Source organism: Protopterus annectens, chromosome 7.part0 (genome assembly GCF_019279795.1).
Source record: "Protopterus annectens isolate FY-2018-M chromosome 7.part0, PAN1.0, whole genome shotgun sequence".
Lineage (NCBI taxonomy): Eukaryota > Metazoa > Chordata > Ceratodontiformes > Protopteridae > Protopterus > Protopterus annectens.
The window spans coordinates 1,378,470,628-1,378,498,127 of record NC_056739.1 but is presented as its reverse complement, the minus strand read 5'-3'; the positions used below and the strand labels follow the sequence as shown (position 1 = coordinate 1,378,498,127).

Below are 27,500 nucleotides of genomic sequence, written 5' to 3'. Positions count from 1 at the left end.
AGCTTCCTCCTAAAAATATAAGGTTTATTAGTGAAATAAGCCTTAATGGGTGTATACAAGTACAGAAGGCAGTTGGTTAGTGGGGTGGGAAGAGACAAAAAGCTAGTGCACATGGGTAACAAAATGAAAGGTAATGACCACCAGTAAATGCAGTATTTGCACAGATATATCTAAACTGGGGGCATTGTTTGAAAATGGATGCCTTGATATTATCTGAGATGCTATGGTAACAGAAATGTGGTGCACGCAGAAGTATAGGATGCAAACTTTATAGGGGTTGGGGTAGATTAGGAGGTGTAGGTCTGTGCAAGGGAAGTAATCAGCACAGCAGAATAAACAGACAAACATGGGGCAACAGGCTGTGCTTTGTGTTGTATTTGTGACAGAACACATGATTGTCTGCAGAGTGTAGATGTAGAAATCCCCTACAGGGAGAAGATGAGATAGTTGTACATTCTATACCTAGTACAGCAGAATAGCTGAAATATTTAGCCCTCAGATTTTGATAAAAGCTTTACAATTAAATAAGTATATTTCACCTAAATTGGAATCTTTCACAGGCATGTTTGATGAAGCTATTGGCTTGTAGAAATGTTTACACATTTGATGCATTATGCAAAATAAAGCTTTTATCAGAGTCAGTATGCATGCAGAGTTATTTGAATTTTCTGCATTTTTGGTCCCATGTATTAACTGTTTTTGACATTTTGTTAAAGTTGAGCCACTGTTGATGTGAAACTTATTTTTCTGTATCTTTTTATTATTTCATGGTGTGCAGCATTTGTCATATAATACATCATACTGCAGTAAACACCAGTAGTAATCCTGCATATATAATTCTGTATCACAGAAATACATAGTATATCTTTGGTAAAATATTTCAGTTGCATGTATATGCATTTGGCCAGTTGATATTTCTTATCAAATTATTATAATCCTGTACCATATCCTTCATTACTCAGTCTAGACTTCCTCCACTTTTTCCCTGTGCATAACTTACCTTTTTTCTCAGCCTACTGCCCCTGCCCCCATACTGTCCTCCAGTCTTGCCCCTGTTATTTTCCTTTCTCCTTTCTCCTGTCCACCATCCCTTCTCCTTCCTTTTCACTTGAACCACCCCCTCCCTTCTGTTTCATGTAGCTCTCCCACCATCACCACCTATACCCAAACACCTTTTTTAATGGTTCTATCCTTTACTTACCTGTTTACTCCACTGGTCTAACACTACTTTAGTAGTCTGTCCTTGAGATCCATCCATCCTCAACCCCCTTTTTCTCATTTTTGCACACTGGGTTGAGGTGTCAATCTTTTAAAGCTAATTTTCACACCACCAGTTGGACATTCCTGCTGCTGTTCTTCTGTACCACACATATATGTCCACTCATCTGCAGCCAATTTAATGTGTCCAGTTCACCTACTCTGACTTTGGACTGTGGAAGGAAACTGGAGCAGCTGAGGAACACCCATCCTAATTCTTGAAGCATATGCAGAATCTGCACAGAAGGCACTCCAGCGAGAATCGAACCAGAGAACCTTTTGCTGTGAGGTGACATGATGCTGAAATGAGGGCTCTTAGTCAGTGTGAATACCACCCATATTCTCCCATGATATGGTTTTCCTATTGGGACGAACCATGTCAACATAACTAATACATAAGCAAATAAACCAAATGCCCCTTTGCATTTTGCAGGGCCTTTCATTTGATGTTGGTCTTTTAATGTAGCCAGTGTAAACTAAAGCTACTTGACATTAACCACGGCTGACTTTATTATCTCAAATGGCTGGAGAGAAAGGATCTGAGATATGCAAGTGCCATTTGGGACTGAGTGATCTGCAGTGCAGTTCATCACCAGTTCAGAAGTGGGTATGACCCAGACACAGCTGAGATTTGCGGACTTCAGGAGTGCAGACTTTTTCAAAACTGACTGCTTCAGAAAAGCTCTGTTACATAGAAACAAGGGCTGGAAGAAGAATTGAGCAGTATTAAGAGGGGCATCAGGAATTCCTGCATGTGAAGTTAATTTGAGAATCAAGAGAAAAAAAAAAGCTGTGGATTTGAAGGTGTGGACAAAACAGAGTTTAGTAAGTGTACCAATAAAAACAGAGGCAACTGGAAGACCAAAAGAATTAAGCAACAGGAAAAGGGTTTCCACCAAGAAAAAAAAACGAAGCTGATGCATAATTGAGCAAAGAAGAGGTATGGTGGGAAATATTTAAATAATACTGAGAATAAGCAGAGAATAGTGAAGAGAAGAAGGCTGTGTTGTCCGAAACCTTTCATTTGTCATAGATGAAGAGGAAGAAATATTTACAAAACGTGGATGGAGCATGTGATAAGGGCTTTGATCCAAATCCTTCTACACAAGAGAGTTCTATAAAAACCTGAAATGCTAGAGGTGAACATGCAGTAGGTTTTGTTGGGATCTACCTTAGAATTTGTAGAGGGGAAATTGTAAAGGCAGTAACTTTTTTTTTGTGCTTTTAACCTCCATGTCTACCTACTATCTATCCACCCTTAAAGGTCTTAAACCCATTTACCCTCTCCCATTGTACACAGCAGGTGCAAGAGCCATCTGGAAGGGGGGGGGCCATCATCCATGTAATTACATAGATGGCTTCCCCCCTCTCACACCACACCTTCCCATTCAGCTTGAACAGTTACAGAAGATTTTTATCCCCCTAAACTGGGAACACCATTGTTTTAGGTTGGAGCTTAATTGTCCTCATCTGGAGAACTGCATGGTGCACCCCTCCACTTCATTCATGGCATGGTGTACAAGGACTTTTTTCTGCAAATCCCCAACCACTCCCCTTGCAGCAGCCTGACCTGAGTGGTACTCTTATCAGTGAAGGCCCCCACTGGCAGTTCTGTGCATGCCTTGAAACTTCATTCAGAGTGTATCCTGCTTGGTCAGTAGCTGTTCCTAATTCCATTGTTGGTCATAAAAACAAACCCCTGCCTAGTGCTTATCATTGCAGCAGATCAGACTGCCACCCCTCCATCCAGCCCCATCCCGCCAGGGTAGACAGGCTGGCGTTGGCCTCTTATTGCCTCATCCCTGTACCATTTTTTTTCCATCATAGGAAGCACTAATTGAACTCTGATTATCTGGGTTACAGTTGGGGCTTTATTCCTTTACTCCACAAAGCATGCACCTGCCACTAATGTTTTAGTATATCATGGGAGGAACATAAGGCTGTTGTCTTAATCAGGAAAGATATGATTCCCCTTGATAGGAGAGGGGAGTGCTTCCTGACGTGTCAGTTTGACTTAGCTGTAGGGGAAAATGATGGATTATCTGCAGAAGGAAATAATTTTAGAGTATCCGGAAGCTTGTGGGGTACATAACCCAGTGAATATACAACTGGAATGTCATGTCAAATGTGTGATGCCATTCTTTATGGGTATTTGGGGATAAGATGTGACAACTGTTGTCTGCATAGACTTCATTAAGGCAGTTGACATTTTACTATACAAAAGGTTAATGAGTAAATGTGAGCTCCTAAGGTGGTAACATATGTAAAAGATTACCTAGGATGTAATATGAAGATGTCTTTAGTAAATCCAAGTTCACTTGGAAGAAGGGGTGATAGCCTGTTAGACATTATATTTTTTCAGCAGTCAGGTCAGTCTTTTATACGAGGTCATTTATAAAGATGAAAAAAAGGCTGATTAATATATACAATGCTGTTGCTGCAAAACAAGATGCAAAAAGGGTTGGAGAAGACTTGGCAAATATGTAGGACTGGTCTAAAACATGCTCGCTTAAATTCAGTGTAAAACACATCTGGAGAGTAGGAATGCAGGGAAGGATTGCATGTCTGTGATTGGGTAGGAAAGGAGAAACAGTAGCAGCAAAAGATGAGAGGGACTCGAAGACGGTGAAAACAATTGACCTAAAGGAAAGCGGGAGACGTAAAAAGCAGGAAGAAACGTGGACAGAATACCAAGAGGTCGTTATGAAGTATTACCAGTAGGAAAAACTAGGTGTTGCTATCCATTTTTATAGACCATTGGTAAGACCCCATTTTAACTGCTGATGCAGTTCTGAAGGTATCGTTAGTGTGCAGAAGTAGAGATGGTTCAGAGAAATTTGCCAGAATAATGCCTTCTCTGCATTGATTCATATACTGCAAGAGACTAAAACATCTTAACATGTGTAATCATCAGGGAAAGCATGCAGAAGAAGGGGACGTTCCAGAAAGTTTTAATTGCATCAAGAAAATCTGTAGAGACTAATTGTCTGCCATATTTTGAAATAAAAAGGATGTATGGGAACAAAAGGGCACAATTTGATGATGCATGGTAGGTGGCTCTGGGGAGATGTGGAGGTATTGTTTCATGAAAGGCGTGCTGGATTATTGGAACAACTTTCCTGAAGAGGTGGAAGATCTGAATTCAGTAGTACATGAGAGAGGCATAGGGTCATCATTATGAATTTCATTTATTTATGTGCATTTGTTGACAGGGAAAGTCTGAATGGGGTTATTCACATTCGCCACTTTTCACTGAAGGCCCAGGGTGCACCACAAAGTACAGGCAAATGTATAGAAATTACAAGATCAAAGCAAGTCTGATAGTTTATTAAAATTGTAAATCAGAGACATTATAGACAGTTGGAGAGAAGTATGAGTGTTAAAGCTCCCCTTAAAATAATAGTAGTTGATTATTATTGTGAAAATGGGGGTTACATAGTTTTGAAAAAGCAATTCATCTGTCGTGTTAGTTTCTTCGTTTCAGATACTGTCAGATAATGTATACAAATAACACTGAATGCTGAGGTCTTGGATTCAAGTCCCAAACAGCCAATATTACCTTTCACGTTTACAAGATTTTATTCACTATTATTATTACCTACAGACATATTATACTTTTAATTTCTGACAGGCCAAGTACACAAACAAGTGTTTACAGAATTTTTTTTTTACTTAAATGTATGTGTATGAATGTTGTTTCTTTGCAGTCCTTTACTATTGTACATGTTGATAGCACTTCAGTATTAGAACTAGTTATAGTTATTCCCCAGACCATGGTAATGGGAGGGGGCATTAGTACTCTGGAAGTGTGATAGTGAGCAGCTAGTTATTTTCCTGAACAGACTGATTAGGATGTTGAATTCTACCTGTGGGGTGAGCATAGAATGAACATATTGTTTTAAAGAGATAACTTAAAATGATGGATTGTTTCTTGCCTTACTAGGTGGTAAGTTATTTCAGAGTTTGGAGATGCAGATAGTAAAAGGTGTTGCCATGAGAGGTGTTGGTTTGTGTTTTAGTTGACCCTGGTCTTGAATGTCTAGGTAGGGTATACCATTGGAGGTGGTTTGCTAAGGGTGGATATTTATATGGGTGATGTAATATCTGCGTTGTTTGCAGTTACATGCAGTTATGTTTGTGAAGGAGAGTTAGCCAGTATAGTTGGTCTAAGAAGTTATAGTGATAGGTCTTATGTGATGTGTTGGAAGCAAATCTTGCAACCATATTGCAGCATTGTTCTAATTTTTATGGGAGACTGAACTGGAGGGTCATAAACATAGGGGATACATGTAATAGACTGGGAAATAGGTAGGAATCAACTGTTGTAATATAACCAACAGTTAGCTCAGTATAGAGACCAAGTTTATTGTAGGTTTTTGAGTGGCATATTTCATGTCAAGGTCAAATTTGGAATTGTCCTCAATGGTAGCTCCTGTGAATTTTGTGTGGGAGACTACTTCACTTTTGGTTTTATAAGAGGATATGACAGAAAAGGAACTTTTTTCACAGGAGCATGAATTTTGGGTACATAGGAGTGTTTTTTTTTTTTTATAGCAGCCGTGCATTTCTTCATCTGTTTTTTGTAGAAGCAAAAGACTCAGGAGTTACTGTTAGCAGTTTAGATAGGGAAGCAAGTGAGCATATGCTAGTAAAATCATTGAAACTCAAACCATCTAACTCCCTTCTGATAGCTCACCTCAACAGTAGAAGCATTAACAATAAAATTTCCCACCTGCATGCACTCCTTGATATACACTCATTTGACATTCTATGTCTTACAGAAACTTGGCTAAAACCATCTACTCTAGACCAGGAAGTTAGCCCTCCTGGCTATAACATCCTCAGAAATGACCGTAAAATAAAAAAAAGGTGGTGGTATAGCCATTCTCTATAAATCTAACCTCCAAATTTCCCCCGTTAATGTGCTTCCATCATTAGACACCAAATCTGAAATCCTAACTATCAAACTCCAAATCAATAACTCTAAATCAATCTATATAATTTGCGTGTATCTACCTCCAGGTAATACATATTCTCTAGAGAACCAGCTCAGTCACCTCTCTACCCAACTACCCCAGGAGACCATTGTACTTGGTGACGTTAACATAGACTGGTCCACTTGCAGTTCTCTAAACCCTACCAACCACATAAACATCTTTGGATTCTCACAGTTAAGAACAACTCCTACAAGAATCCATAAACCTAGTAACAAAGAAAGTACTCTGGGCTGGATCCTTATTAATAGCCACCCTGAATCTTATACTCCAGGAACCCTTCCAGATGATATCAGTGACCACATACTTGCCTACATTATTAGACAAAAAGTCCGTATTGCAACTACTCATAATCTCAAAACCTCCCGCTTAAAAAATGCTTTAATCCAGACAGCGTCTTGACCAAATTGCAAGCATGTGACTGGTCACCACTAACCTATCTAGAACTAGACTAAGCTGTTGCCTACTTTAATACTAACTTTCTTCAAATCCTAGACTCCCATGCACCTTATCGCTCCACTAGAAAAAATCCAAATCTGCCCCTTGGCTCACAAAACAAACTAGGCAAAAAATACGCCTCAGAAATAAAATCTGGGCTAAATGGAGATGTACCAAATGTCCAACAACCCATCTCCAATTTAAACAACTAAGAAATGCCACCAAGAGAGAGATTCTTAGAGACAAAAAAGATTTCTACCTCCACCTCCAACAAACCAATCAACAAACTCCACAAAAATTCTGGTCTGGGATAAACAATCTACTTCAGCCAGGCCACAGTACTACTCCAGACCCAACCAGTTTCAACAATAACAACTTTAACCTAATCCCCGATGCCTTTAATAACTACTTTACAGAAGCCATTCAAACCCTGGCCAATTCTTTACCACCCCTCACTGCTTCCCAACCAAATATCTGCAATACTTCATTACCTACCTTTCAAATACAACCTGTATCTACATCTCTCATCTGTAAGCTACTTCAAAGATTGAAACCTTGCACCCCTTCTGCTGACCATCTCCCATCTGAATACCTACAAATAGCCGCAAAAGCCATAGACTATCCCATCTCTATCCTTATTAACAGAACTGTCTCTGAGGGCAAAATCCCTGCTCTATGGAAGATATCCCATATCATCCCTCTACATAAAGGAGGGCCATCTACTGAGCTTTCTAACTTTCTCCCTATTGCTCTACTCTCCCCATTAGCTAAGATAATGGAAAAATGTATTCACAAACAACTACTTAACCACTTACTACAAAATAACCTACTGGCAAACTGCCAACATGGCTTTAGGCCATTCCATAGTACATCAACTGCCCTCTTATCCTTTACCGATTCTATATATAAAAATTGTAACAATAACTCGTTTTCCTCTGCACTATTTATTGACCTGTCAAAAGCCTTTGACATGGTTAACCATAACCTACTGCTAGACAAACTAAAGGCTCACTCTCTTGATCCTCAAGCCATACAATGGTTTAGGTCTTATCTGGTAAATAGTCAGCAAGCAGTACTTAGGCATAACAATCTATCTTCACTACTTCCAGTAAATATTGGAGTGCCCCAAGGCTCTATCTTAGGTCCCCTACTCTTTTTTCCTTATTTATTAACAATCTACACATGAACATACCTCAAGCCACCTGCATTCAATATGCAGACGACTCCACCTTAATCTGTACAGCCAAGAATATATCCCCTCTCCACTCCCTCACCCGAACTGTTTTTAATAATGTTGAAAACTGGTTTGTGCAACACTGCCTCCTCCTAAATCCCAAAAAAACAAAGCTACTGCTTTTTACTCCTACTCATAAATCACCTATTCCTTTCTTCTCTGTAACCTCTAACAATGGTACCAACATTACCCCAGAGACTACAACCTGCCTACTAGGTGTAACTATTGATAATCGTCTCAACTATGATGAACACATAAACTCAACTATAAAGTCTGTTAACAAAAAACTTGGCACCCTCTATAAAATAAAACCCTTCTTTACCCCTTCTGCAAGGAAAACAATTGCCCAGACCCACCTCATTTCCACCCTTTTCTATACCTCTGTTATATATACCAACCTATCCAAAAACAACCTCTCTAAACTCTCCACCTGTTATAATAGCATAGCTAGATTCATCACTAGTTCCCCCTTTAAAACTCACCGCTGCCTTAACCTCAAGCAACTTGCATAGCTAGAACTGCAAAGCCATATACTCTGTCAACAATTACTTATTAAGCAAAATATCCTATATTACCCTAACAACACCCCTATCCCTCACTAATCTAATTACACCATATACCAATCTAGCTACACTATGGTCTGCTAACAAGCTTCTAATTTCCTCAAATAAAGCTAACAACAAAGCTGGGGATTCACTTTTCTCAAACACTGCAGGAAAATCCTGGAACCAGCTTCCTGCTGAAATATCTACCCTTGCTTCTACTTCTCTTTTTAAAAAACATCTTAAAGAACATCATTGGCTTTGTCCATGCACTGACCCAGACTGACATCTTTTTTTCACTTTCTATTCATAACCCTATCCCTACTCCTGCAACCTTTGCCTCCAAATCTACTTACTACTCCTATTCTGGAATATTAGAATAATGTATAGATTCTTTTCTCTTAACTAATACTTCCTCATACCTTCTAGTGTATTTGTAGAATTGAATTGTTTAGTTTAATTTTTACTAAAATTGTTTAGTTTACAAATTTAATATTATAACTGTTCTCTAGACTAATGCTACCTCTGTATTGTGATTCTTTATGGTTCTATGTATTGCTAGCTTTGTCATTATTCGTGTTTGGATCTTTTCTCCCTGGGCCTCTACTGAAAATGGACATATATCCAGCTAGACTAGCCCGGTCAACAAATGTAAAATAAAATAAAATTTGTAAATATAATAACTAGCAGAGAACCCAAGATGGGACCTTGTTGGGGATGCCCATTTTCACCAGAATGAAAGATACATGAGAAGGAGTCCTACCACCACTTAATGCTGTTGGAGCATTAACTGCTGAACCAGTTAGTAGTTTGTGGAATCAGACCCATGGCTGATAGCTTGTGGACTAGTAGTGGATGGAAGACTGTATCAAAAATCTTAGGCTGATAAAAATTATGAGACAATATTTTCTTGATTCCTTTGGCTTTTGATGGTATATAGGTAGGCGAACACAGGTGTTTGAGTTATGACAAGTTTTAAAACTGTGGTGAGAGGGAGTTTAGAAGGTAGTCAGTTGCATACTTGAGGACCTATTGATGGCTGTACTTTTCCAGAATTTTGGATAGTTGGGCAAAGGATGACTATGGAATGATAGGAGGTACTTTAGTAGTTTAATCCATCTATGCGCATAAGGGATAATATCTGATTGTATGGTTATATGAACAACAGGGATGGGTGTTTGTTGTTGGATAAGTTGCTCTTCATGTTTTTCCAAGTAAGCACTTAAACTAGGTGGGTAATGTGGTATTGTGCATAATGCTTTGTTTGCAAACCTATAACCACTCACCTCATAACAGTCAGATAGCATCATCAGTAGTGCCTGCAGGTGTTTCCTCAGTGCAGGCTGCACTGGTATTTGATCTTCTGCATGCCTTGTACAGCTTGCATGTCCTCTGAGATCACTCCATTTCAGTGAAAATTATAATTCATTCATATTTTCTAAAATCAATGTTTTACCCCTTTTCCTGCGGTGGGAGTGACTTTATTATGTGAGGGCTATGAAGAATTTTGGGGGACACAGTCCCTGACATGTAAAGGGCACAAGAACTGCAAAAACATGTTCAGTTTTTGGTGAGTTAGAGTGTATCCGTAATATATACATACATCTAAACATAATGAATAGATGTGTGGGTGGGCATCTGACAGTTTCGCTAAAAGGCTAAAGCTGTGAGCCGTTAACTTCATGCTGTAGTCCTGGATTTGATTCCCACCATTTCCACTTGCAAATTGTATGACGGTGAGCAAGTGTCTTAACCAGACTGTGCTCCTAGTTTGCACTCGAAAATATACTTGTGTCCAGTGGGTTTACCCACTGAATAAGCAAATATTTTTTTCTAGGAAAGGAATTTCAGATACATTTATTCTGTTAATTTATCATGGTGCTTTTTAATGCTGTAAGTAGCAGTTGTGTAATAGTAGTAAAATGTGCATAAAAGCCATCCCAGTGACACAGAGGTATGCTGTCCTTGTGTACTGCCAGCGACTTGTGTTCAAAAACTGACTCTGTTCAGTGGGGCTGGCTTGGGAGCATATAGGAAGCAGCTAACGGCTAACTCCCCTAACTTAGGGGAGGGGGAGCTGCAGGAATTCATTTGACTGTGATGGACACCTTGAGTCTCACAATTCATCCTGTCAGGACTAGAGGTGGTGACATCGTCATAATGTCATTGCAGTATCCTCTCCATCTGGTAAGGATTCTGACCCTGTCTACCACATTTATTAAGTTTTCTGTCCCCATGAATACAAATTCTCCATCAGATTCCTTGTTCCCTGGGGCTACCTTGAAGGTGTGCTGAGGACTCAGTCTGACCAAGTGAAAAGGATACTTTCAGGGTTCCTGGTAGGGAGCGATTGAGTGAGCCAGGGAGCAGAGATTGTGTCTAGGTGGGGGAGGAGAGACAAGTTAAAAAACAAAACAAACAAACAAAAAAAAAAAAGTAACGTGTACTGGTAGAACTAATGGCCTAGCATTTCTTATTTGTAGTAGGAGTCATAACATGTTTCTTTGTCATTACAAATATATACCTGTTTTATTTACCTAATGCTATATCATATTGATGTTTTATTTTAAGTGTGTGTGTGTGTGTGTGTGTGTGTGTGTGTGTGTGTGTGTGTGTGTGTGTGTTAAATATTTTAAGTGTATGTATATGCTTTGTTGTATGGATTTGCAGTGTATGTATATGCTTGCCTCAGGTTGTCTGAATTAGGGTCCTTGGACAAGTCAAGTTGACAACTACAAAATAAGTAAGTAACTTATTTGTTTTCACTGTATTTAAGTGAACATGTGGAATCATGAAGCTGGATAAAGTCTATAACACATCCACAGAAGTGGCACTGTGAGCTTAAAACAGTGTCTGTTAGTGCAGGTATGCTGGTAATAAATGGGGATGAATTGATGTAAGTGAGTGCAGCTGAGTTTGGTGGCGGGTATTTATTTCTCTAGCTGTTATGAAGTATTTTTGAAAGTTAAATTGGCTGATGTGCCTGCAAATATGTGTAATATTTGCTTTCTAAATTGTTCAGTTCATTTTCAGGGTAGACCTCTTTCCTGTTTTGACCTTGCTGTGAAAGCAGTAGCTCAGATCTAATATAGTCAGTGTCCTCAGTGGTGTAGTGCTCTTCACCCACTGAAACTTAGATCAACTGACAGTTCTTACTAATGGGATGTGTCCAGAACTGCTGATTTGAGCTGAGTTATTGTGGACCCTCTTACAGTGAGGGGTGTCAGGAGATATCCTTTTAACTGCTATCTTACCCTTTTCTGTTTCAGTCAGTGGCATATGCCACATCAACCACATTAAGATCAATCAGTATTTTACTGAGTCTCATGCATGCAGCAGGACTTCTTCCTGCCACCAGAAAGAGAGCTGGTGAGGCCATGCATGCTTTTCCCAGACTGGCTGACACTTTAACATCCTGTAATTAATTTATTTTTTGTTTATTCTGTTTATTTACTTGTCTGCAAATAACTAGTTACCAGTGGACTGAAAAGGTGCCTAACTGTTTTGCCTCTTAGTTACCATTTAGAGTGTAATAATTGATTGTTCTATGATTAATTCCTGAAAAAAGGTTTTGAATAATAGTGTTACTGTATGTCTTTTATGTTAAACAGGTCATTCTAAGGGATGTTGATTCTCTTCTGTATGTGGACACAGATGTTTTGTTTTTGCGACCCGTTGAAGACATCTGGAGTTTTTTGAACAGGTTTAATTCCACTCAGCTGGCAGCCATGGCACCCGAGCATGAAATCCCAAAGATTGGCTGGTACAGTCGATTTGCACGCCATCCATTTTATGGTGCAGCTGGAGTTAATTCTGGTGTGATGCTGATGAATTTAACTCGAATAAGAAACACGCAGTTCAAGGTATTGTTTAAATAAAGTATTTACAGACACATTTTTCATTGTAAATTGTTCGTTTATAAAGTTATTCTTTTCTTAGATTTGAAGGTAGTGAGGGCTATTCTCATTCCATAGATGGCCTATTGATTGAGTTTTTTTCCTGTAAATCTCAGCTTTAGCTTGTGAAGCCTTAGATTTGCTTTATTTTATTTTATTGCACTTAACATTCTTGGAAAGAGGGGTAGAGAAGACCTGATGCTTTCCTTTTATGGATTCCTTTCACTCAGCAACTTCAGCTGATCGTATGGGGAGTGTAGAGGTTTCAAGAGAACCTTTTTTATTTTTTTGTTTTATTTTTATTTTTTTAGAAAAGAAGGAAAATGTTGTTTTCAGTACACACTGCAGCAAGCGTCTGACTTTTTCCTTTTTATATGTTTATATTTGAGTTTATTGGTTGAGGAGCATTTAATCCTTTCTTCAGTTTACTTGGTATGGAGCAGTGTTTTGATAGACCAAGGAATATTGTCAAGATGGGGGACTAATGAAAAGTGTGCTTTGGTATGGGGGTTCTCCCCCCCACTTGTCAAATACTGGTGTATCTTTAATATTCAGTTTAACTGATATGAGTTGATAGACACCAATTCCTTCGTGATGCTCCACTTTGTTGATCTTGGAAGAGTATTCTAAGAGACTGGCATGGGGAATCTCCATGTTTCTGGTCATGCATCAAAAGCAAGTATTCAGTTTGCTGTGCAACTGATTCTGTTAAGAGAACAAGAAAAAAAACAAGCTTTTACATCTGGTTATATCCCACCAGACTGCCACCAATAATGTGATGTCCCTTACTATCCTGAGTCAGTAACTAAGGAGCTTCAATCTTCACTACTGACTCCAGTTTGAGACTGTCCCTTAAACAGGAGTAATATTTCACAGTTTTTCCCTAAGAGCACAACAGGAACACACTCTATTTACCTGGGACTGGACTATATACTTCTGTCCACCCCAAATATATTTTTTTCTTATACACTTCAGAGCAGTGTGTCCCAGTTTAAGACCTCTGATACACTCAAAGTAAATTAAATCTCACACATCCAAACACTTCTGGGAAAGCCTGATACAGCATTCTAGCTGCGTCCTGTCCCCAAAATAATACTGTAATGCTGCAACCAATCAAAGTGTCTTCATGCACTTCTAAAGCAATGTCCAATTATGAAAATTGTGTCAGAATAAATGATAGTTATGACCATAAGTGACCAGGCCTTCGAGGTGATCTGGGGAGTATCATACGGGTATAAACACACTTATAAAGAAAAACACTGATTTCCAGTTACAGTATAAACTAATGAAAAACATTTAATAATAAGTAAAATGATTGCAAGAATGTAAATCAGTAGCTTTCTGTAAACACCAGAACTCAATCACTGCAAATGTAAAATTAAACTGCAGGATAGGAGTCCATTATTCGAGAAAAAAAACTCTTGTCTTAATAGCTAAGCTTTCCTAACTTAGCTAAGGAGTACCTCATCTATTCTAACACATAACAGCAAGGCCAAGGCAGGCTTACAGTTTTAGTGAGTTCTATTTCATGGGTGTCCACTGACTGCACAGCACTGTAACTGACTGTACCTGACAAACTACAGTCTCAACTGTCTTATTTAAAAAAAAAACAAGTCAGCTGTTTGAAAAAATTATTTTTTCTGTCAATCAGCTGTTATCACTTGGCAACTAGGAACATTCTACTGACATCACTCACTATTCAGCTGATTCTCCACAGTACTTTAGAATGTCCGTCTTAAACATGCGCATTTAGAAATGCATCCAAACACTGACAGATTCTCTAAACTTTCTGTTTAAACAGGGAAATACTCAGCATTTTAAAACGTATTTACATTTTCACAAGTAAACATGCTTTCTTACCATAAAAGTTAATCCAGAATATACAGAAATCTCCTGCCAGACATGCTAACACAGATGACAGTATTTTGATTTTCTTCACACAAGTGTTTTGTCATTGCCATAGTTTGATTTGTGCTTGTAATAAAGGTGCAACTGTTAAGTAATTGAGGTGAGCAAAAGTGTCAGGGAATGGAAATGAACACAATATTTTCAATGCCTTCCTGGGTGGTTAATTACTAGCAAGCAAACAGAAATCACAGCAAACCACTGACTTGATGGTGGCAAGGCAGCTGTCAGTGCCACTGGCGATGCAGATTTATCTAGTGCCTTAAGAAATGGGCTACAAGCCAGTGGAGCAGATAGGGCAGTTGCATGCCAGCTCTTTTCTCTCTGCAAAAAGATGTGTGATGTAGGCTGTTGGTATATCCCTTTATAGCACTCACTATAAAAGATTTGTGGGGGTTGAGTGATGCATTGTTCTAATGTGTGGGCACAAATGCATTCCACCCCATCTCTTTTTTGGTCTCCCAGTTAGCAAGGGTACATTCCCAGTACTTTGGAAGAACGCCAGTGTTATTTCACTGTACAACTGTAGGCAGACCCACAGAAGAGCAAAACGTGGACTGAGCTCCGTACTTTCCATTGCAAAAAGACAGACCCACAGAAGGGTAAAAAGAGTAAAATTTGCTTGTGGAGCTGTGAGCTGATCATAACATTCTTATAGTACTGTCAGTTCTCACAGGTGATTTACATACCAATGTAAATTCAGTTTTGTGTCTGACAAACTGCTACTGGCAAAGCTTATGAGTGTAGAATTCAAGAGCTTACAGTGATACAGCTGTTTGTTGCAGGAAGAAACATTTAGAATTCAGGTTTATGCTTTTTGGTAAAAAGATTGCCAACTTCAGGCCTTACTTTCTCCTATACTCCTTCATGACTTCGTATGACTCAGTTGTGAAATGCTCTTTTTACTGGACCAAGCTTTTGTATGCCATCTGTAAGGAGGTCATAGAGATTGTGATGTCTCTGTGTTCCAGTTATTGCATTCTGGACCAGGAGCCAACAAGGTTCATTTCATCTTACTGTGATTATTTTCATGGCCTGTTCCTGATTGGACTTTTCTGAAGAACCTGTTTTTTTTCCCATCTGGTTTCAAAGATACTTGAATTATTCTGATTCTGTAGTTCCTTCAAATGTTGTTGTTTTCCCCTTAATCTGTCACCTTAGTTTCTTACCATCATTGTTGAAAAAAGTGTATACACACCTTACTCATACCCAGTATGACATGACCTCTGAGACTCCATGTTGGTTTGGCTTTTAGATGTTGGCACAGCACTTGGGTCTTATCTTCATTAGATTAGTTAACCTGTTAGAGCCAGGAGATCAAAGCTTATGTTAAATCTTAGTCCTTCTTGGCCTCTACAGTTTTTGGCCCAGTGGATCATGTATGGTAGCATTTAGATCAACAGAATGTGCAGTTAAAGTGGCCTTACGTCAGCAGTACTCTAGTGATGTGGAGATGCCCTCTGTGGCTGATGATTGGTGTCGGTAAATCTGCCTACTTTCTGCTTGTTTCTAATGTGTCACAGGGCGCAAGCCTTGTCATATTTTATTCACAGTGCACATACTACCCTTAAGAAATGTAAAAGTATCTTTGTTAATCTGATGATGATCAGCTATAACCCTAGTTTCAGAGGAGTGTGCATGTGTTTTTCTGCTGCTGGAAGATAAGGAAACTACACAAATTTAAAATTTAATAGGCTCAGACCTAGACCCAGATGAGATGGAGTCCTCACCAGTGTATGCAGCTGTGCATCCATCTTTTTCTTTTTCATCTTTTTGTGCTAAGAATAGACTGTTTTTTGTGAAATGTGGGAGGGATACTTCACAGTTTGCTAACAAATAAGTGCCAAGCGTTCAATGTTGCAAGTCATCTTATCTGAAACATCTCTTGGATCAAGCACTTTTTTCTCTCCTCTGACCACGCCACTGTGGTTTGTGCACTGGGAATGTCCCAGAGTAATCACTTGCTTGCCACTGAAAAAAAAAGCTGAGGTGCTGAATTTTGGCTCTGGGAGTTGACTCCTCTTGTCCCACCCCACTCTAACTCCAAGTCAAGCAAAGCTTTTTAATGATAAGAGGACTCTTGCAGACTCTTCTGCATCGTTTGGGCTTATGATGGTCTTGACTTTTGTGCTTTATTTTGACATCTGGAGGAACGTCTTGTGAATGGGAGAGAATATTCTTGTGAATGGGAGAGAATATTCTTGGACAGCATCGTTTGATACCAGCACAGTTTCCCTGTTAGCATTTCATGGACAGATGTTCACTGCCCCAAACATTGTATCCTTGTCGTGTAACACACTTATGTGTTCGCCGACTTCCTTGCATGTTAGGTGAGCCTAAGCTGCCCACTGGTTAGGATAGAGAGAGGGAGAGAGAGTGTGTGCCTCCCCTACTACATATGATGATGAAGGTTGGGCTAAAGAGTTTTTTCAGAATCCCCCATCTTAAGATGTGGAGGAAAAAGAAGTGCTCTTCCCTGAGACAAGGATAATGACATCTAATTTTTCTGTTTTATTCTCCTCCAGGTAACCCCCCCCCCCCTGCCAAAAAAACATGCTTCTATTGTTTTGTTGTATTCTATTATTCACTGGTCTGCTGCATTGTTTTGGCATTTCATTTACATCTGTATGTCCGCTTCACCCCAATGGTGTGTGGTTGGAGTCCTAGATATCGACGGCGAAGGCTGTCCCTTTATTGTTTGCAATGCCTTGACTTTTGATGGGGTGACATTCCAAATTATAACTTAAATACTAAGAAAAGTCATCTGACGGGAGGTACTGGTGGCCAGAATTCATTTGTTACAATATTTGGGAAAGGTATTTCTGTAGAAATTAATCTGTGCTGTCAGCCTAAAAACTGATATGGCACAGTAAACTCTTCACTGCAGATATTTCAAAGACAATTGCCACAATAGACTGCAAGTCATTCCATAGTACTGAAGACCCACCTCTAAGCAGCAAATGTATATATGACCACTCTACCTAACCTTCAGAATAACATTTTCCCCTAATTACATGGCTGCATAAAACAACACAAAATAAATGGTTGACTAAAGAACTAAAAGCCCTACTAAACCTAGGAAATAAAGGCTGGGCCAGGTGGAAAAATACAAACAGAAAAGGCTCCTGGGAAAATGTGTGTTTGTTTGTACAATCTGACCAAAAGCATCCAAGGCCTAAAACAAATTATCTGCAGAAGTATCATTTATCCCTTTTGAACCACCCACAAAAATTCTGGCTTTGTTAATAGACTCTTGGTTAGCTCCCCCAGGCCCATTATAGCTGACAACTTCCTACATGAATTTAGTCATTGACCCACCGGTTTTTACTCCTCCTAACCCACATCTGACCCCCTACCCTCAGAATACATTCTCTATTTGTATTTCAGAACGGTCAAAACCAAAGTATGAAGAAACCATGGAGTAAATAACGATAGGCTCCGCAGCAGGAGCTGATAACTGGCAGTCATGACTTCTGAAAGCCTGCAGCAATTGCATTACCATCCCTCTCAAACACATACAAAACCCCTGTCTTTGTCATAGCTCCTTCCCAACAGTCTGGAAAAAGGAATAATCAAGCCCATTTCTAAAATGTCCAAATCAGACTCTTTCCAAACATCCATCCTCTCTGCTGTAAGCACAATTCTGAAAAAATTAGTCTGCAGTCAACTGGCTGACTATATTAAAAAAAACAAGTGGTCCTGTATCCTGAAATCACTTAGATTGGGCACTGGATGAAGCACCATGACCACAGTTAGGACACCCAACTGATAAACATTCTAATGGGCAGTATGTGTAGATTTTATCAAAGCATACAACATGGTTGACTATCATATCTTGAATGACTCTCTTGCTACTGTAATAAATCTCAGTCTGTTAATGGGTACACTGTTTTCTGACAAACCAAACATTGTTGGGCAGATGGCTCAGAGGGTTAAGTTTGAGCTGTAGTTCTGTGGTACAAAGATAGATTCCTTCAACCCTCATTTACCTACTGTGTGAACTGTGTGTCCCTTTGTAAGTCATATAACTACTTATTTATTTTGTTTTACATTTGGTTACCGGGAAAGTCCATCTGGACACAGGTCCTTTTTCAGGGGAGGCCCAGAGCTTCTCATTTATGAAACAGTACATAGGGCAGTAACACAATGATATACACTGTATTGCAGGATGTATATGAATTATACATAACTGCTAATACTTACAATTTACAGTTCTTGATGACCATGCACAAATGCTAATACATATAATTTAACAATTCTAGTGAAGGCACTGTGATAGAGAAGAGTGGGAAAATTCTGAGCAGTACTTGTCAAGCATATGAGGGATATAGAATAAGATAGATAAAAGAGTCAAGAGAATCCAACAAGACACATTAGATGAACATCGTTTGTACAAGGGTAGCATTGTCACCTTGACTATGTGAATGCTAAGAGAGGTGATAAAGAATGAAACAAACAATCATTGATAGGATGGTCAGGTCACACTGACTAGTGGAAAAGAGGGGGAATATTGGACTAGCCAGGACTGGTACAAGAACAGAGCCATGCATCGGCTAGGTGAGCTTTTAGTATTTTTTTTAATTGCGTTAAGGAGGGTATAGTTCCTATTTGGGAGGGCATAGTATTCCATTTTCTTGGCTATGTAGTTAGAGAAGAGGAATGCCCTAGCTATATTATTGGCTTTTGTTACATCAAGTAGGAGTTTATTACTGGAGCTTAGAACCCTATTACTGGTATAGGGATGTAGTAGGTTTTGTAGAACTGGGTTTTTTTTCAGGGTGGCATGTAATTTTATGGGTTGCGTAGGTTGGTTGTACAGGAGAATCTCAGGTAGTTCAAGCCAGTTAAGCTGTTTTAGGGCTTGGCAGTGATGTGTTCTGCAAGGAGAACTAACTTAACTAGACAGTACTTGAGGTCAACTGGGAATTTGTGCTAGACTCTTCAACAAGATTCAACACCTTATATTTTGTTCCTGGAAAGTAACCCACCTGCTCCCACCAATAGCCAGTGCATCCACAGGAAGATGGATCACAGAATCTCAGGACAGAATGTGAGCTTCCAATTGTTACCCCTGTCTGTAAAAACTTAAATTCATTGCAGGCAGTCTCAGACATATTCTGTTGGTTCATTATTCGCCCCAAGAAATTAACTCCAGTGTGCCAGTCTCAAAAAAGACTACTGTCTGCCAACACAACCAAGATGAGATCTGCTTTTGCAATCTGTTGTACGAACTTCTAAAGTCAGACTCATTTATTTATCTAACAGGAATGCTCTGGCTTTGTCACGTCTGTTTTTTTTCCCAGATGTCTGGAAATTGATCTCTTCACCCATTTCTTCAGTATTGGAGGAACATGCATTTGGGTCTGCTGTGTTTAAAGCACTATCTGTGCTTTCATGTTTACCCCTGGGTCTCCAGCGCTTATTTTAGATGTCAGCAGTTGTCGCACTCTGATGATGACTGCTGAAAATCAGATACTGCTGCCCTGCTTGTACCAACCTCTTCCCGTTTCTGAACAGCAGAAAGTCTTGTTGGATGAAAAGAAGAATCGAACTGATGATGCTCAATGCTGAGACCCCATGGAACTGAAAGAGCAACTGCATGGCTTTGGGTTCTTAGTTTGCATTTTTTTTTACTTTTTATAGAGGGCATAGTTGTCAACTTCTTTGCTCAGTCACAGACATAGCCCAAAAATCATGGATGCTTTTTAAATATCACCTTTAATTATCAAGAAAGTTAAAAGAGTAATGTGTTTGCATCAACATGCATTTTCTAAAGTGAACAGTGAGAAGTATGGAAGTTAAATGTGTACCACTGACTGACTGGCTGTATTCCATGGTGATTTACCACAAAATCAAAAATGCTTGCCAGATACATGGCCAAAATATGAGGGGCAAATCACTAAGGTTATGTAAAATAAGGAGAGTTGACAACTATGATTTTGGCCACTTAAACTGGGAGACTACTGTGCTGTAAAAGCTGTTCGTACAGGAATGATTTCTTCAGTATTGTAACTGTGAACTCTGTCCATGTTTTGTGTCTGGGGAGAACGCCGTTTGCCGGTAGCAGCATTTGCAAGAATAAAGAGAAAGGAGACCTGCAGCAACACTAACAAGTAGCACTGAGCAGTCATTTTTAAGAAGGACCTCTACTTATGTTCATTGGTAAATACTTGACCCCTGCAGTTTGATTTTTGTGAAACTATCATTGATATGACCTGGCAGGAGCAGTGTCATACAATGTACTGTATTTGTTGAAGTTAGTGTAAACATGGTCATACTTGTATCCAGCGTGTGGGTGTTGAAGTATATACAAGAGCAACAATGTGGTCATAATTGATTTTGCTTTCCATCACACTCAGACATCAGTCATTATTGCACACAGTAAGTAGCTGTCTTTGGTGGTCTGGATATGCAGGAAAGCAAAGGATTATTGTTACCGTGGCAGACTGAGTAGCAGTGACATCACGGATCCCCTTTAGATGCGACAAGGTGATTAAGTGAGTTAGGGTAGGGTGTGTGCGATAGTGACGGACTGTGGGTTTAGGGGTGGGTTAAGTGAGTTAGGGTGGTTAGGGTGCGGGGAGGTAAGTGTGCGGTTGTGTCGGACCTTAGGGTTAGGTTTGGGATTCACGGTTAGTGCATTGGCAGGTAGGTGTGCGGTTGTGTCGGACCTAGGTTAGGTTAGGGTTTCACGGTTAGTGCATGTATGGTTGTGTGTATTGTCGGTATTTTGTGTTGTCGGTCTGTTGGTGTCGGTGATTTGTGTTTCAGCGTTGTGGCGTTTCAGTTAACTGAAGGGGATCCGACATCACATAGCACTTTTGAGTTAAGTTCTTGTCTGTGGCTCCTTTTGTGTGGAGTCTGCATCTCCTCCTTGTGTCTGTGTAGTTTGTATCCAGGTACTCCGGTTTCCTCCAGAACTCCAGAAAACATGTTGTAGGTGAACTGATGTCCCCCAGATTTGCCTCTAGGTAGGCATACAGGGTCAATGTGTGCATTTTATTTGTGTAATAGACATGGCTTATCAGGGTGTGTGTGTGTGTGTGTGTGTGTGTGTGTGTGTGTGTGTGTGTGTGTGTGTGTGTGTGTGTGTGTGTGTGTGTGTGTGTGAAGTTGTCACTGATATAGTCTTAGTAGGGATATTTGCCCTGAACATTACCTAGTGTAAAACCAACCCTGCCCACAAAATGACAGAGATGTTTGTTAGTTTAGTGGAATATGGGGATGCTGTGATAATTTTTTTCTTTAATTTTACTGTACTGAAGGTGTGGTGGGGGCTGAGAACAGTGTGGCTGTTGTGGCTCTTAGGTCTTTAACTTTCCTTATAATCAGATGTCAAAGGAATGATCAGACGCTCACTATAATGTATCTAGGAACAGTTTACCATCTAGAAACAATAAGCTGATGTAAATTACAAAAATCACCCTCATAGTTGAAATCAAATGTATATGCAATTGGCTTTCTTTTGGGGGGTGGGAGGAAGTAGGAAACAGGCTGAAATATGGATTAGAGTTCTCTTTGTTCTTTTACTCTTGTCCCGTCTAGTGAGTCCCCCCAGACTCCCAGTGCAAAGGCTTTCCTACACTGTTCTTACACTACTGTCTTAGCCATTTACCCTGTGCTGCAAGGATGTAGAAAAGGGGTTGAAGAGCAAGAGAAAGACTGAGAAAACGAGACAAAAGGGGAGGCACTCACTGAGTATGCCAGAGGAACTGTAGGCAGTGGGGGGAGGAGCAATGGGACCCCAGGTGAACAGTAGACAGTGGGAGGAGGGGCCTTGGACCCTTCAGTCTTGGGCTGCATATCACCTAAGGATATCACTGCAGTCATATGTGGACTTTATAATTGGTACTTCAGGCATGGCTTGCTGAAAGGTGTATGTTTACATTATGAAGAGAGTGTGGCTTTATTGTCAGGAAATGGTATGATGCAAATGTTGAAACTCTGGAACACTCACCAATTGAGAATAAACTTGCACACTCTGAAACCAAGCTGAAAATGTTCCTTCAAACTCAAAATGTTGCCTTCCTTTAAAAAATAGCAAAAGCATAAAGCGCTAGTTTCTCAGTATTGGGCCCCAAACCCTAGAATCCATCCTTGCTACCATCAGAGTTGTAAGCTTCTTTGCCAAGTTTGGATCTCAGCTCAAAAGACACTGGCTTTAAGTATAGCCAATCTGAAATGCTTCAGACAGTAGTCAGTAGTAATAACTTGCCGGTAAACAACTTATAAAGTATTGCCCCTTTTATCACATTTACTACATAGAGCCTACCCAAGCATTCAGTCTCAAAGTACCCTCTCAGTGCTAGTTAAGTAAAATAATTTGTACCTTGTAGATGCCTGTAAATATGTTTATCTCCATAACGTACTTGGCCTTAGCTATGTCCTGCTGTATCCACATTTCCCATCCTGCCTCACTGCATTCTCGCCACTCTCTATCTGTACTAATCCTTGCACCTCATTTTTTCTTACCTAGTCATTCTATGCATTTCTCCCTTCTTCCTTTAAAGTATACAGAAAGGTCTTCTAAATTATTGCAGCACTTGTCCTATCTGATTTTACCTAATGTTTTATGAGATATTTTTTAGCTTATTTGCAGTATATTTATATTAAATTGTTATTTTTCAATGCTTAAAGTACATCTTAGAATTGTGTAGTGTATATTTTTCTATAATTATTTCTACTATTTCTTATCATGACTTGCATTTTATAACCAAAGTTGTATGCTGTTTATAAATGCAGTCATTGTCTAGAAGTATGTTTACATGTTTATTTTTGTTTTTCGTTTTCTTCCTGTGCCAAGTTTGAAATAGGTCTTCATAGATCAGTGTTTTACCCTGCTTAGCAAATTAAATATTTGTTGACTATCTCAGTATCAATCAGTCTCAGATAAATCTTCTGTACTTCTTGTGAACTTAAGTGTTTATCTTTGATTTCCACAGATTTCATATATTTACATGAACAAATAATGAACTTTAATTTCTGTAAGTATGAAAGTAGTGTGACATTAGCAATCTCCTCAGACACACTGATCTTGCTTGGTAAACAACTTTATCGGCATCATTCTGTTGGTATGCCTGGATTTAATTTTATTTAAGTTGTATATATTGGCAGAATTCCAGCTTATTGTGCCTATTGAACACTGCACATCTCTGGTCTTTGTTTACCAATCGAATGGCCATTCATCTTAAACATAGCATTGAAAGTTCATTTCATTGAAAATATGGAACGATCATAGTTGGCCGACATAAACTAAATGGCACAAAGTACGTATTTATCGGTAACATAGGGATAAGGAAATCTGCTCTTTCCCCACTGTAGTGCGATCTCAGAGTTGTTATATATAATTGGGGGGTGTAGGGGCATAGCCCCCCCCACATGGGGACCCTTCTTATCCTCCACTAAGTATATATATATATATATATATATATATATATATATATATATATATATATATATACCAACTCTAAGATTGCATTATAATGGGGAAAGGGCAGATTTGGGACGTTGGGAGGGTGGCCTAATAGTTAAGGTGTTTGTCTTACAAACACAAGGTGCAGGGTTTGAGTCTCACAAGGGATAACTGGCTAAGCTTAAAATGGCTCACAAGGGCAGTTAGCTTAGTATTAACCTATGAACCTATTTCTTTATCCCTACGGTACCGATAAGTACATACTTTGTGACGTTTTGTTTATGTTGGCCATCTATGATCGTTCAGTGATAATTTTTACAATCATATGGCCTTTTGCTGAATGGCATGTTTGATGTTATGTGTGCGATGAATGGCCATTCGGGGAACGTAGCATTCAATTGGTAAGCATCGACCCGTACATCTCATCCAAACAGAAAATGCTAAATCTCAGTTTCTTTAGTTTGTTTTCAGATTTTTACCATGATGCTTGAACAAACGTGATGGCACAACTTGTTCCCCCTATGCAGACAGGCTATATAGCTATAACAGTGTGTAATTTCCCAGAGCATCACTGTGACAATGGCTCCCATCCTAGAGGAGCCCTCTCTTTCTGTAAGATGGAAAGGTAGTTTTATTTTAGTCAGTGATTTAGGGTCTTACTGGAGTGAGGCATCCTAGAATGCAATCTGTTAAACTTTTCCTTGTTTTCTTGTTGCACTGCATGGTTGCTGAGAAGACTTTAGTTTAAGGCTTTTGGGTTTCTGGAACTATAGGAAGTGATCTTACTGCAGCCAATGAAACACCCTTTTGAATGCCAACTTCATTGGCTTAGAGGGGTAAACCCTATGACCCTGGATACACAGGTTTGATTAGTGGCATGGACTTGTGCAGGGGCTGGTATGTGAGGATGGGTGCGATCTTGGTCATTCCAATGCTGCAGCCACTTGTAGAAGGGGTGGCAGTGCAGAGAATGGCTTCAAATGTGAGCATTCGCCTCCTTCAGATGGACTCGACAAGCTTCAGGCACTTATTTGAGGGACTGTCTTTGACCTTTTACAAGAACTGATTAGCCTTTGGGATCTAATCCTTTATTTCATGAAAGTGACATAATAGGAAGTGTGAAAAGAATGACATTTTCTGCCTGCCTGTCTGTATGTGTCAAGTTTGATTTATCAGCTCATTTGCAGTTTATTTGAAAAAAAAACATTGGTTAAGTATGTTCAGGTCATGGTCAAGGTGTTTGCTTTGGTTGCAGTGGTTTTACATGACCTTCAGGAATGTTCATACTAGTACACAAGAATATACCAATTTGGGAAGCCCCATGAGAGTGCACTTAAATAGAAAAAAAGGAATGCTTTCAGAAACGAGCTCTGGCAGTACCGAGTATTATCCTGACTTTAGTTTACTTTTTCCTGTTAAATATTAAGTGCTAAGCCAGGTTACAGCAACTTAAGTCCTTTATAGACACTTCAACTAGCAGAAGGGTTTGATGGTCAGCAGTGGTTCTCAAAGTTTGGGGCCAGCCTTGGGTAACTTGGTTTGTTTCATTGGAGGATTAAAAAAGGCATTGTTCTTTCGCTAACAATTCAGTATTATTCTGTGCAGATTCAGGCTAATCACAGAAGCATAATAGGGAATGTTGCGACCTTGCCCTGGCCCAGCAATCAAGGAGCCTCAATCCTCACCACTAACACCAGGGAGGTAGTCTCCTTGAAGAGGAAAGGATAACTAATACACACAGTAAAGTACAATTTCCCTTCAGTGCACACAGAGATCACAGTCAGTCTGGGGCTGGTTGCTCCTTTGCTCACCATGTCCCCAATAAGCCTCCCCACTAGCACAGCTATAGGGTCCAGGTCTCAGCCTACCTGGGCAAGCTAAAACCTCCAGTACCCTCTTGGTCCAACCAGTGCTTCGTGTCTCTGCCATTTTGAGAAGTATTTTACAACTTCACAGACACCCCTGGGAAAGGCTGACACAGATTCTCCAACTGTGCCCCTTTACCCAGACTATACGGTAGTAATTACTGCCACCACCCAGTTACTATCAGCTACTAAAGGGCCCTTAAGAGGGTGTCCAATTATTACTATGCAATATTATTATCCAATGGTAGTATGACTAACAGTCAAGGCTTACTTTAGAGTGGCCTATTACAATAACCTCTATAAATATGCAATGTACTGTAGAGCTTATCTCTACACAAAGCAGCCACAGGTAGAAGGTTTTAAAAATATTTAAAAATAAATAATTAAAACACAAGACAAAACTACACCACAGAAATATCTAACAGTTCAGAGATCACACAGAAACTTAAAATAATACAGTAGGGCAGGTCTGATTTCAAAGAAAAATACCCAAATTAATCTTTACTAGCTTTAACTATTCCTACAAGAAATCACAGTGTTAAAACTTACATGTGAGCATAAGACAGACTGCTGATAAGTGAGATGTCCAAAGTCAAAATGCTTTTAGGTCTCTTGTGAGAAATAGTATTTAAACATTACTAACAAACATGTCTCTAAGGCCCTCCCAAAATTACATCATTTTTGACACTTAGGTTTTCCCAGTATTTATATTGCATCATCTTAACACCTGGTATGAGTTCTCAGGCCACCAACTGCATGATTTAGCAATCTAACACCTCCTCAGAAACTTACAACAAGACATTTCACATGTATATGCTAGCAGAAACCAGAGCAATAAAGCACCTTCCACATCTAAATTCTGGTCATAAACTTTAGCCTGAAAACAGTGGGTATGAAATCTTCATCCAGCCACCATGGAGCCGAATTCTGACATGAAAGGGTACAACATGCTTCACTGGGCCGGTAGAGTGCAATGTTGTCACATATTTTGTAGTTCCACATTTCACAGTGATTCTCTTACATTTAAAAACACAAGCCTGTATTTTACATTTATTTATACAGTTGATAGAATTATGTATCAAATTCTATTTGACTAGGCTGGCAGCCTTTGCCCATCTCTCCCCAATCGTCACAGGGAACATTTGTGTTTGGCTTATACATAGATTGCAAACTGATAGTAAATTGCAAACTGATAGTAAAACGGCACATATTGGTTATTTCATGCATTTGCAATAAGGGATTCAGTTGGTCTCCTTTTGTACTGTATGGTATATTTGTTGTTTGTGGAAGTTTAAAGTACTTTTCTGAGATATAGTAAAGGCCCTCTAGGACAGAGTCTAAGAACTAATTTGTAGTGTAATCCTTTGTCTTTGTAAGAATGTAGTTAAGGTGAGATAACAGTTAATAGGAAAGAAATACTGCACCCTTGCAGAAAGTCATTCCTGAGTTTTGGAACATATGGGAGTCCCATAAGGGTAAAATATTATTCTGTTTTATTTAATTATTTGAACTGTAGTTCATATGAAAGCTAAAAGTACAATGCTGATCCTTACTGTTAAATGAAAAAAAAAGACCATTTCTACACAGTATATAACTCACTCTATGTAGTGCTGCTGTTGATTTATCATCTATTCTTGTATAAAGCAAATTCATATGTCATATACTTGTCTATTGTTTGCTAGAGAATAAAAAAAAAATTAGCCATGATCTGTATAGGATCATAGCAGCTACAAGGCAGCAGAGCCACAAGACTGTTTCCACCGTGCCAATACCTACCCTTATGCATTACCTCTCTCTTCAAGTAGGGCCAGGCCAGTCATACGAGGTGTGGATTTATGAATACCATCCAGTTGTCCAGCTCTTTTTAAAGTAGACCATGTGTCACACTTCTTAATTTGGAGACAACAGTTTTTTCCTCCTGAATATTTTTCTTTTTTAAACAAAGGCAGTCATACAT

At 39.3% G+C, this 27,500-nt stretch overlaps 1 protein-coding gene across 1 annotated transcript in view; it reads left to right on the top strand.

Annotated features, from left to right (window-relative positions):
* Positions 1-27,500, top strand: part of GXYLT2 (glucoside xylosyltransferase 2) — a 478,768-nt gene that overhangs the window by 221,045 nt on the left and 230,223 nt on the right. Inside the window, exon 4 of the mRNA XM_044077975.1 lies at positions 12,077-12,328. Within this exon, the coding sequence (XP_043933910.1) occupies positions 12,077-12,328 (252 nt within the window). The remainder of the gene's footprint in view (positions 1-12,076; positions 12,329-27,500) is intronic.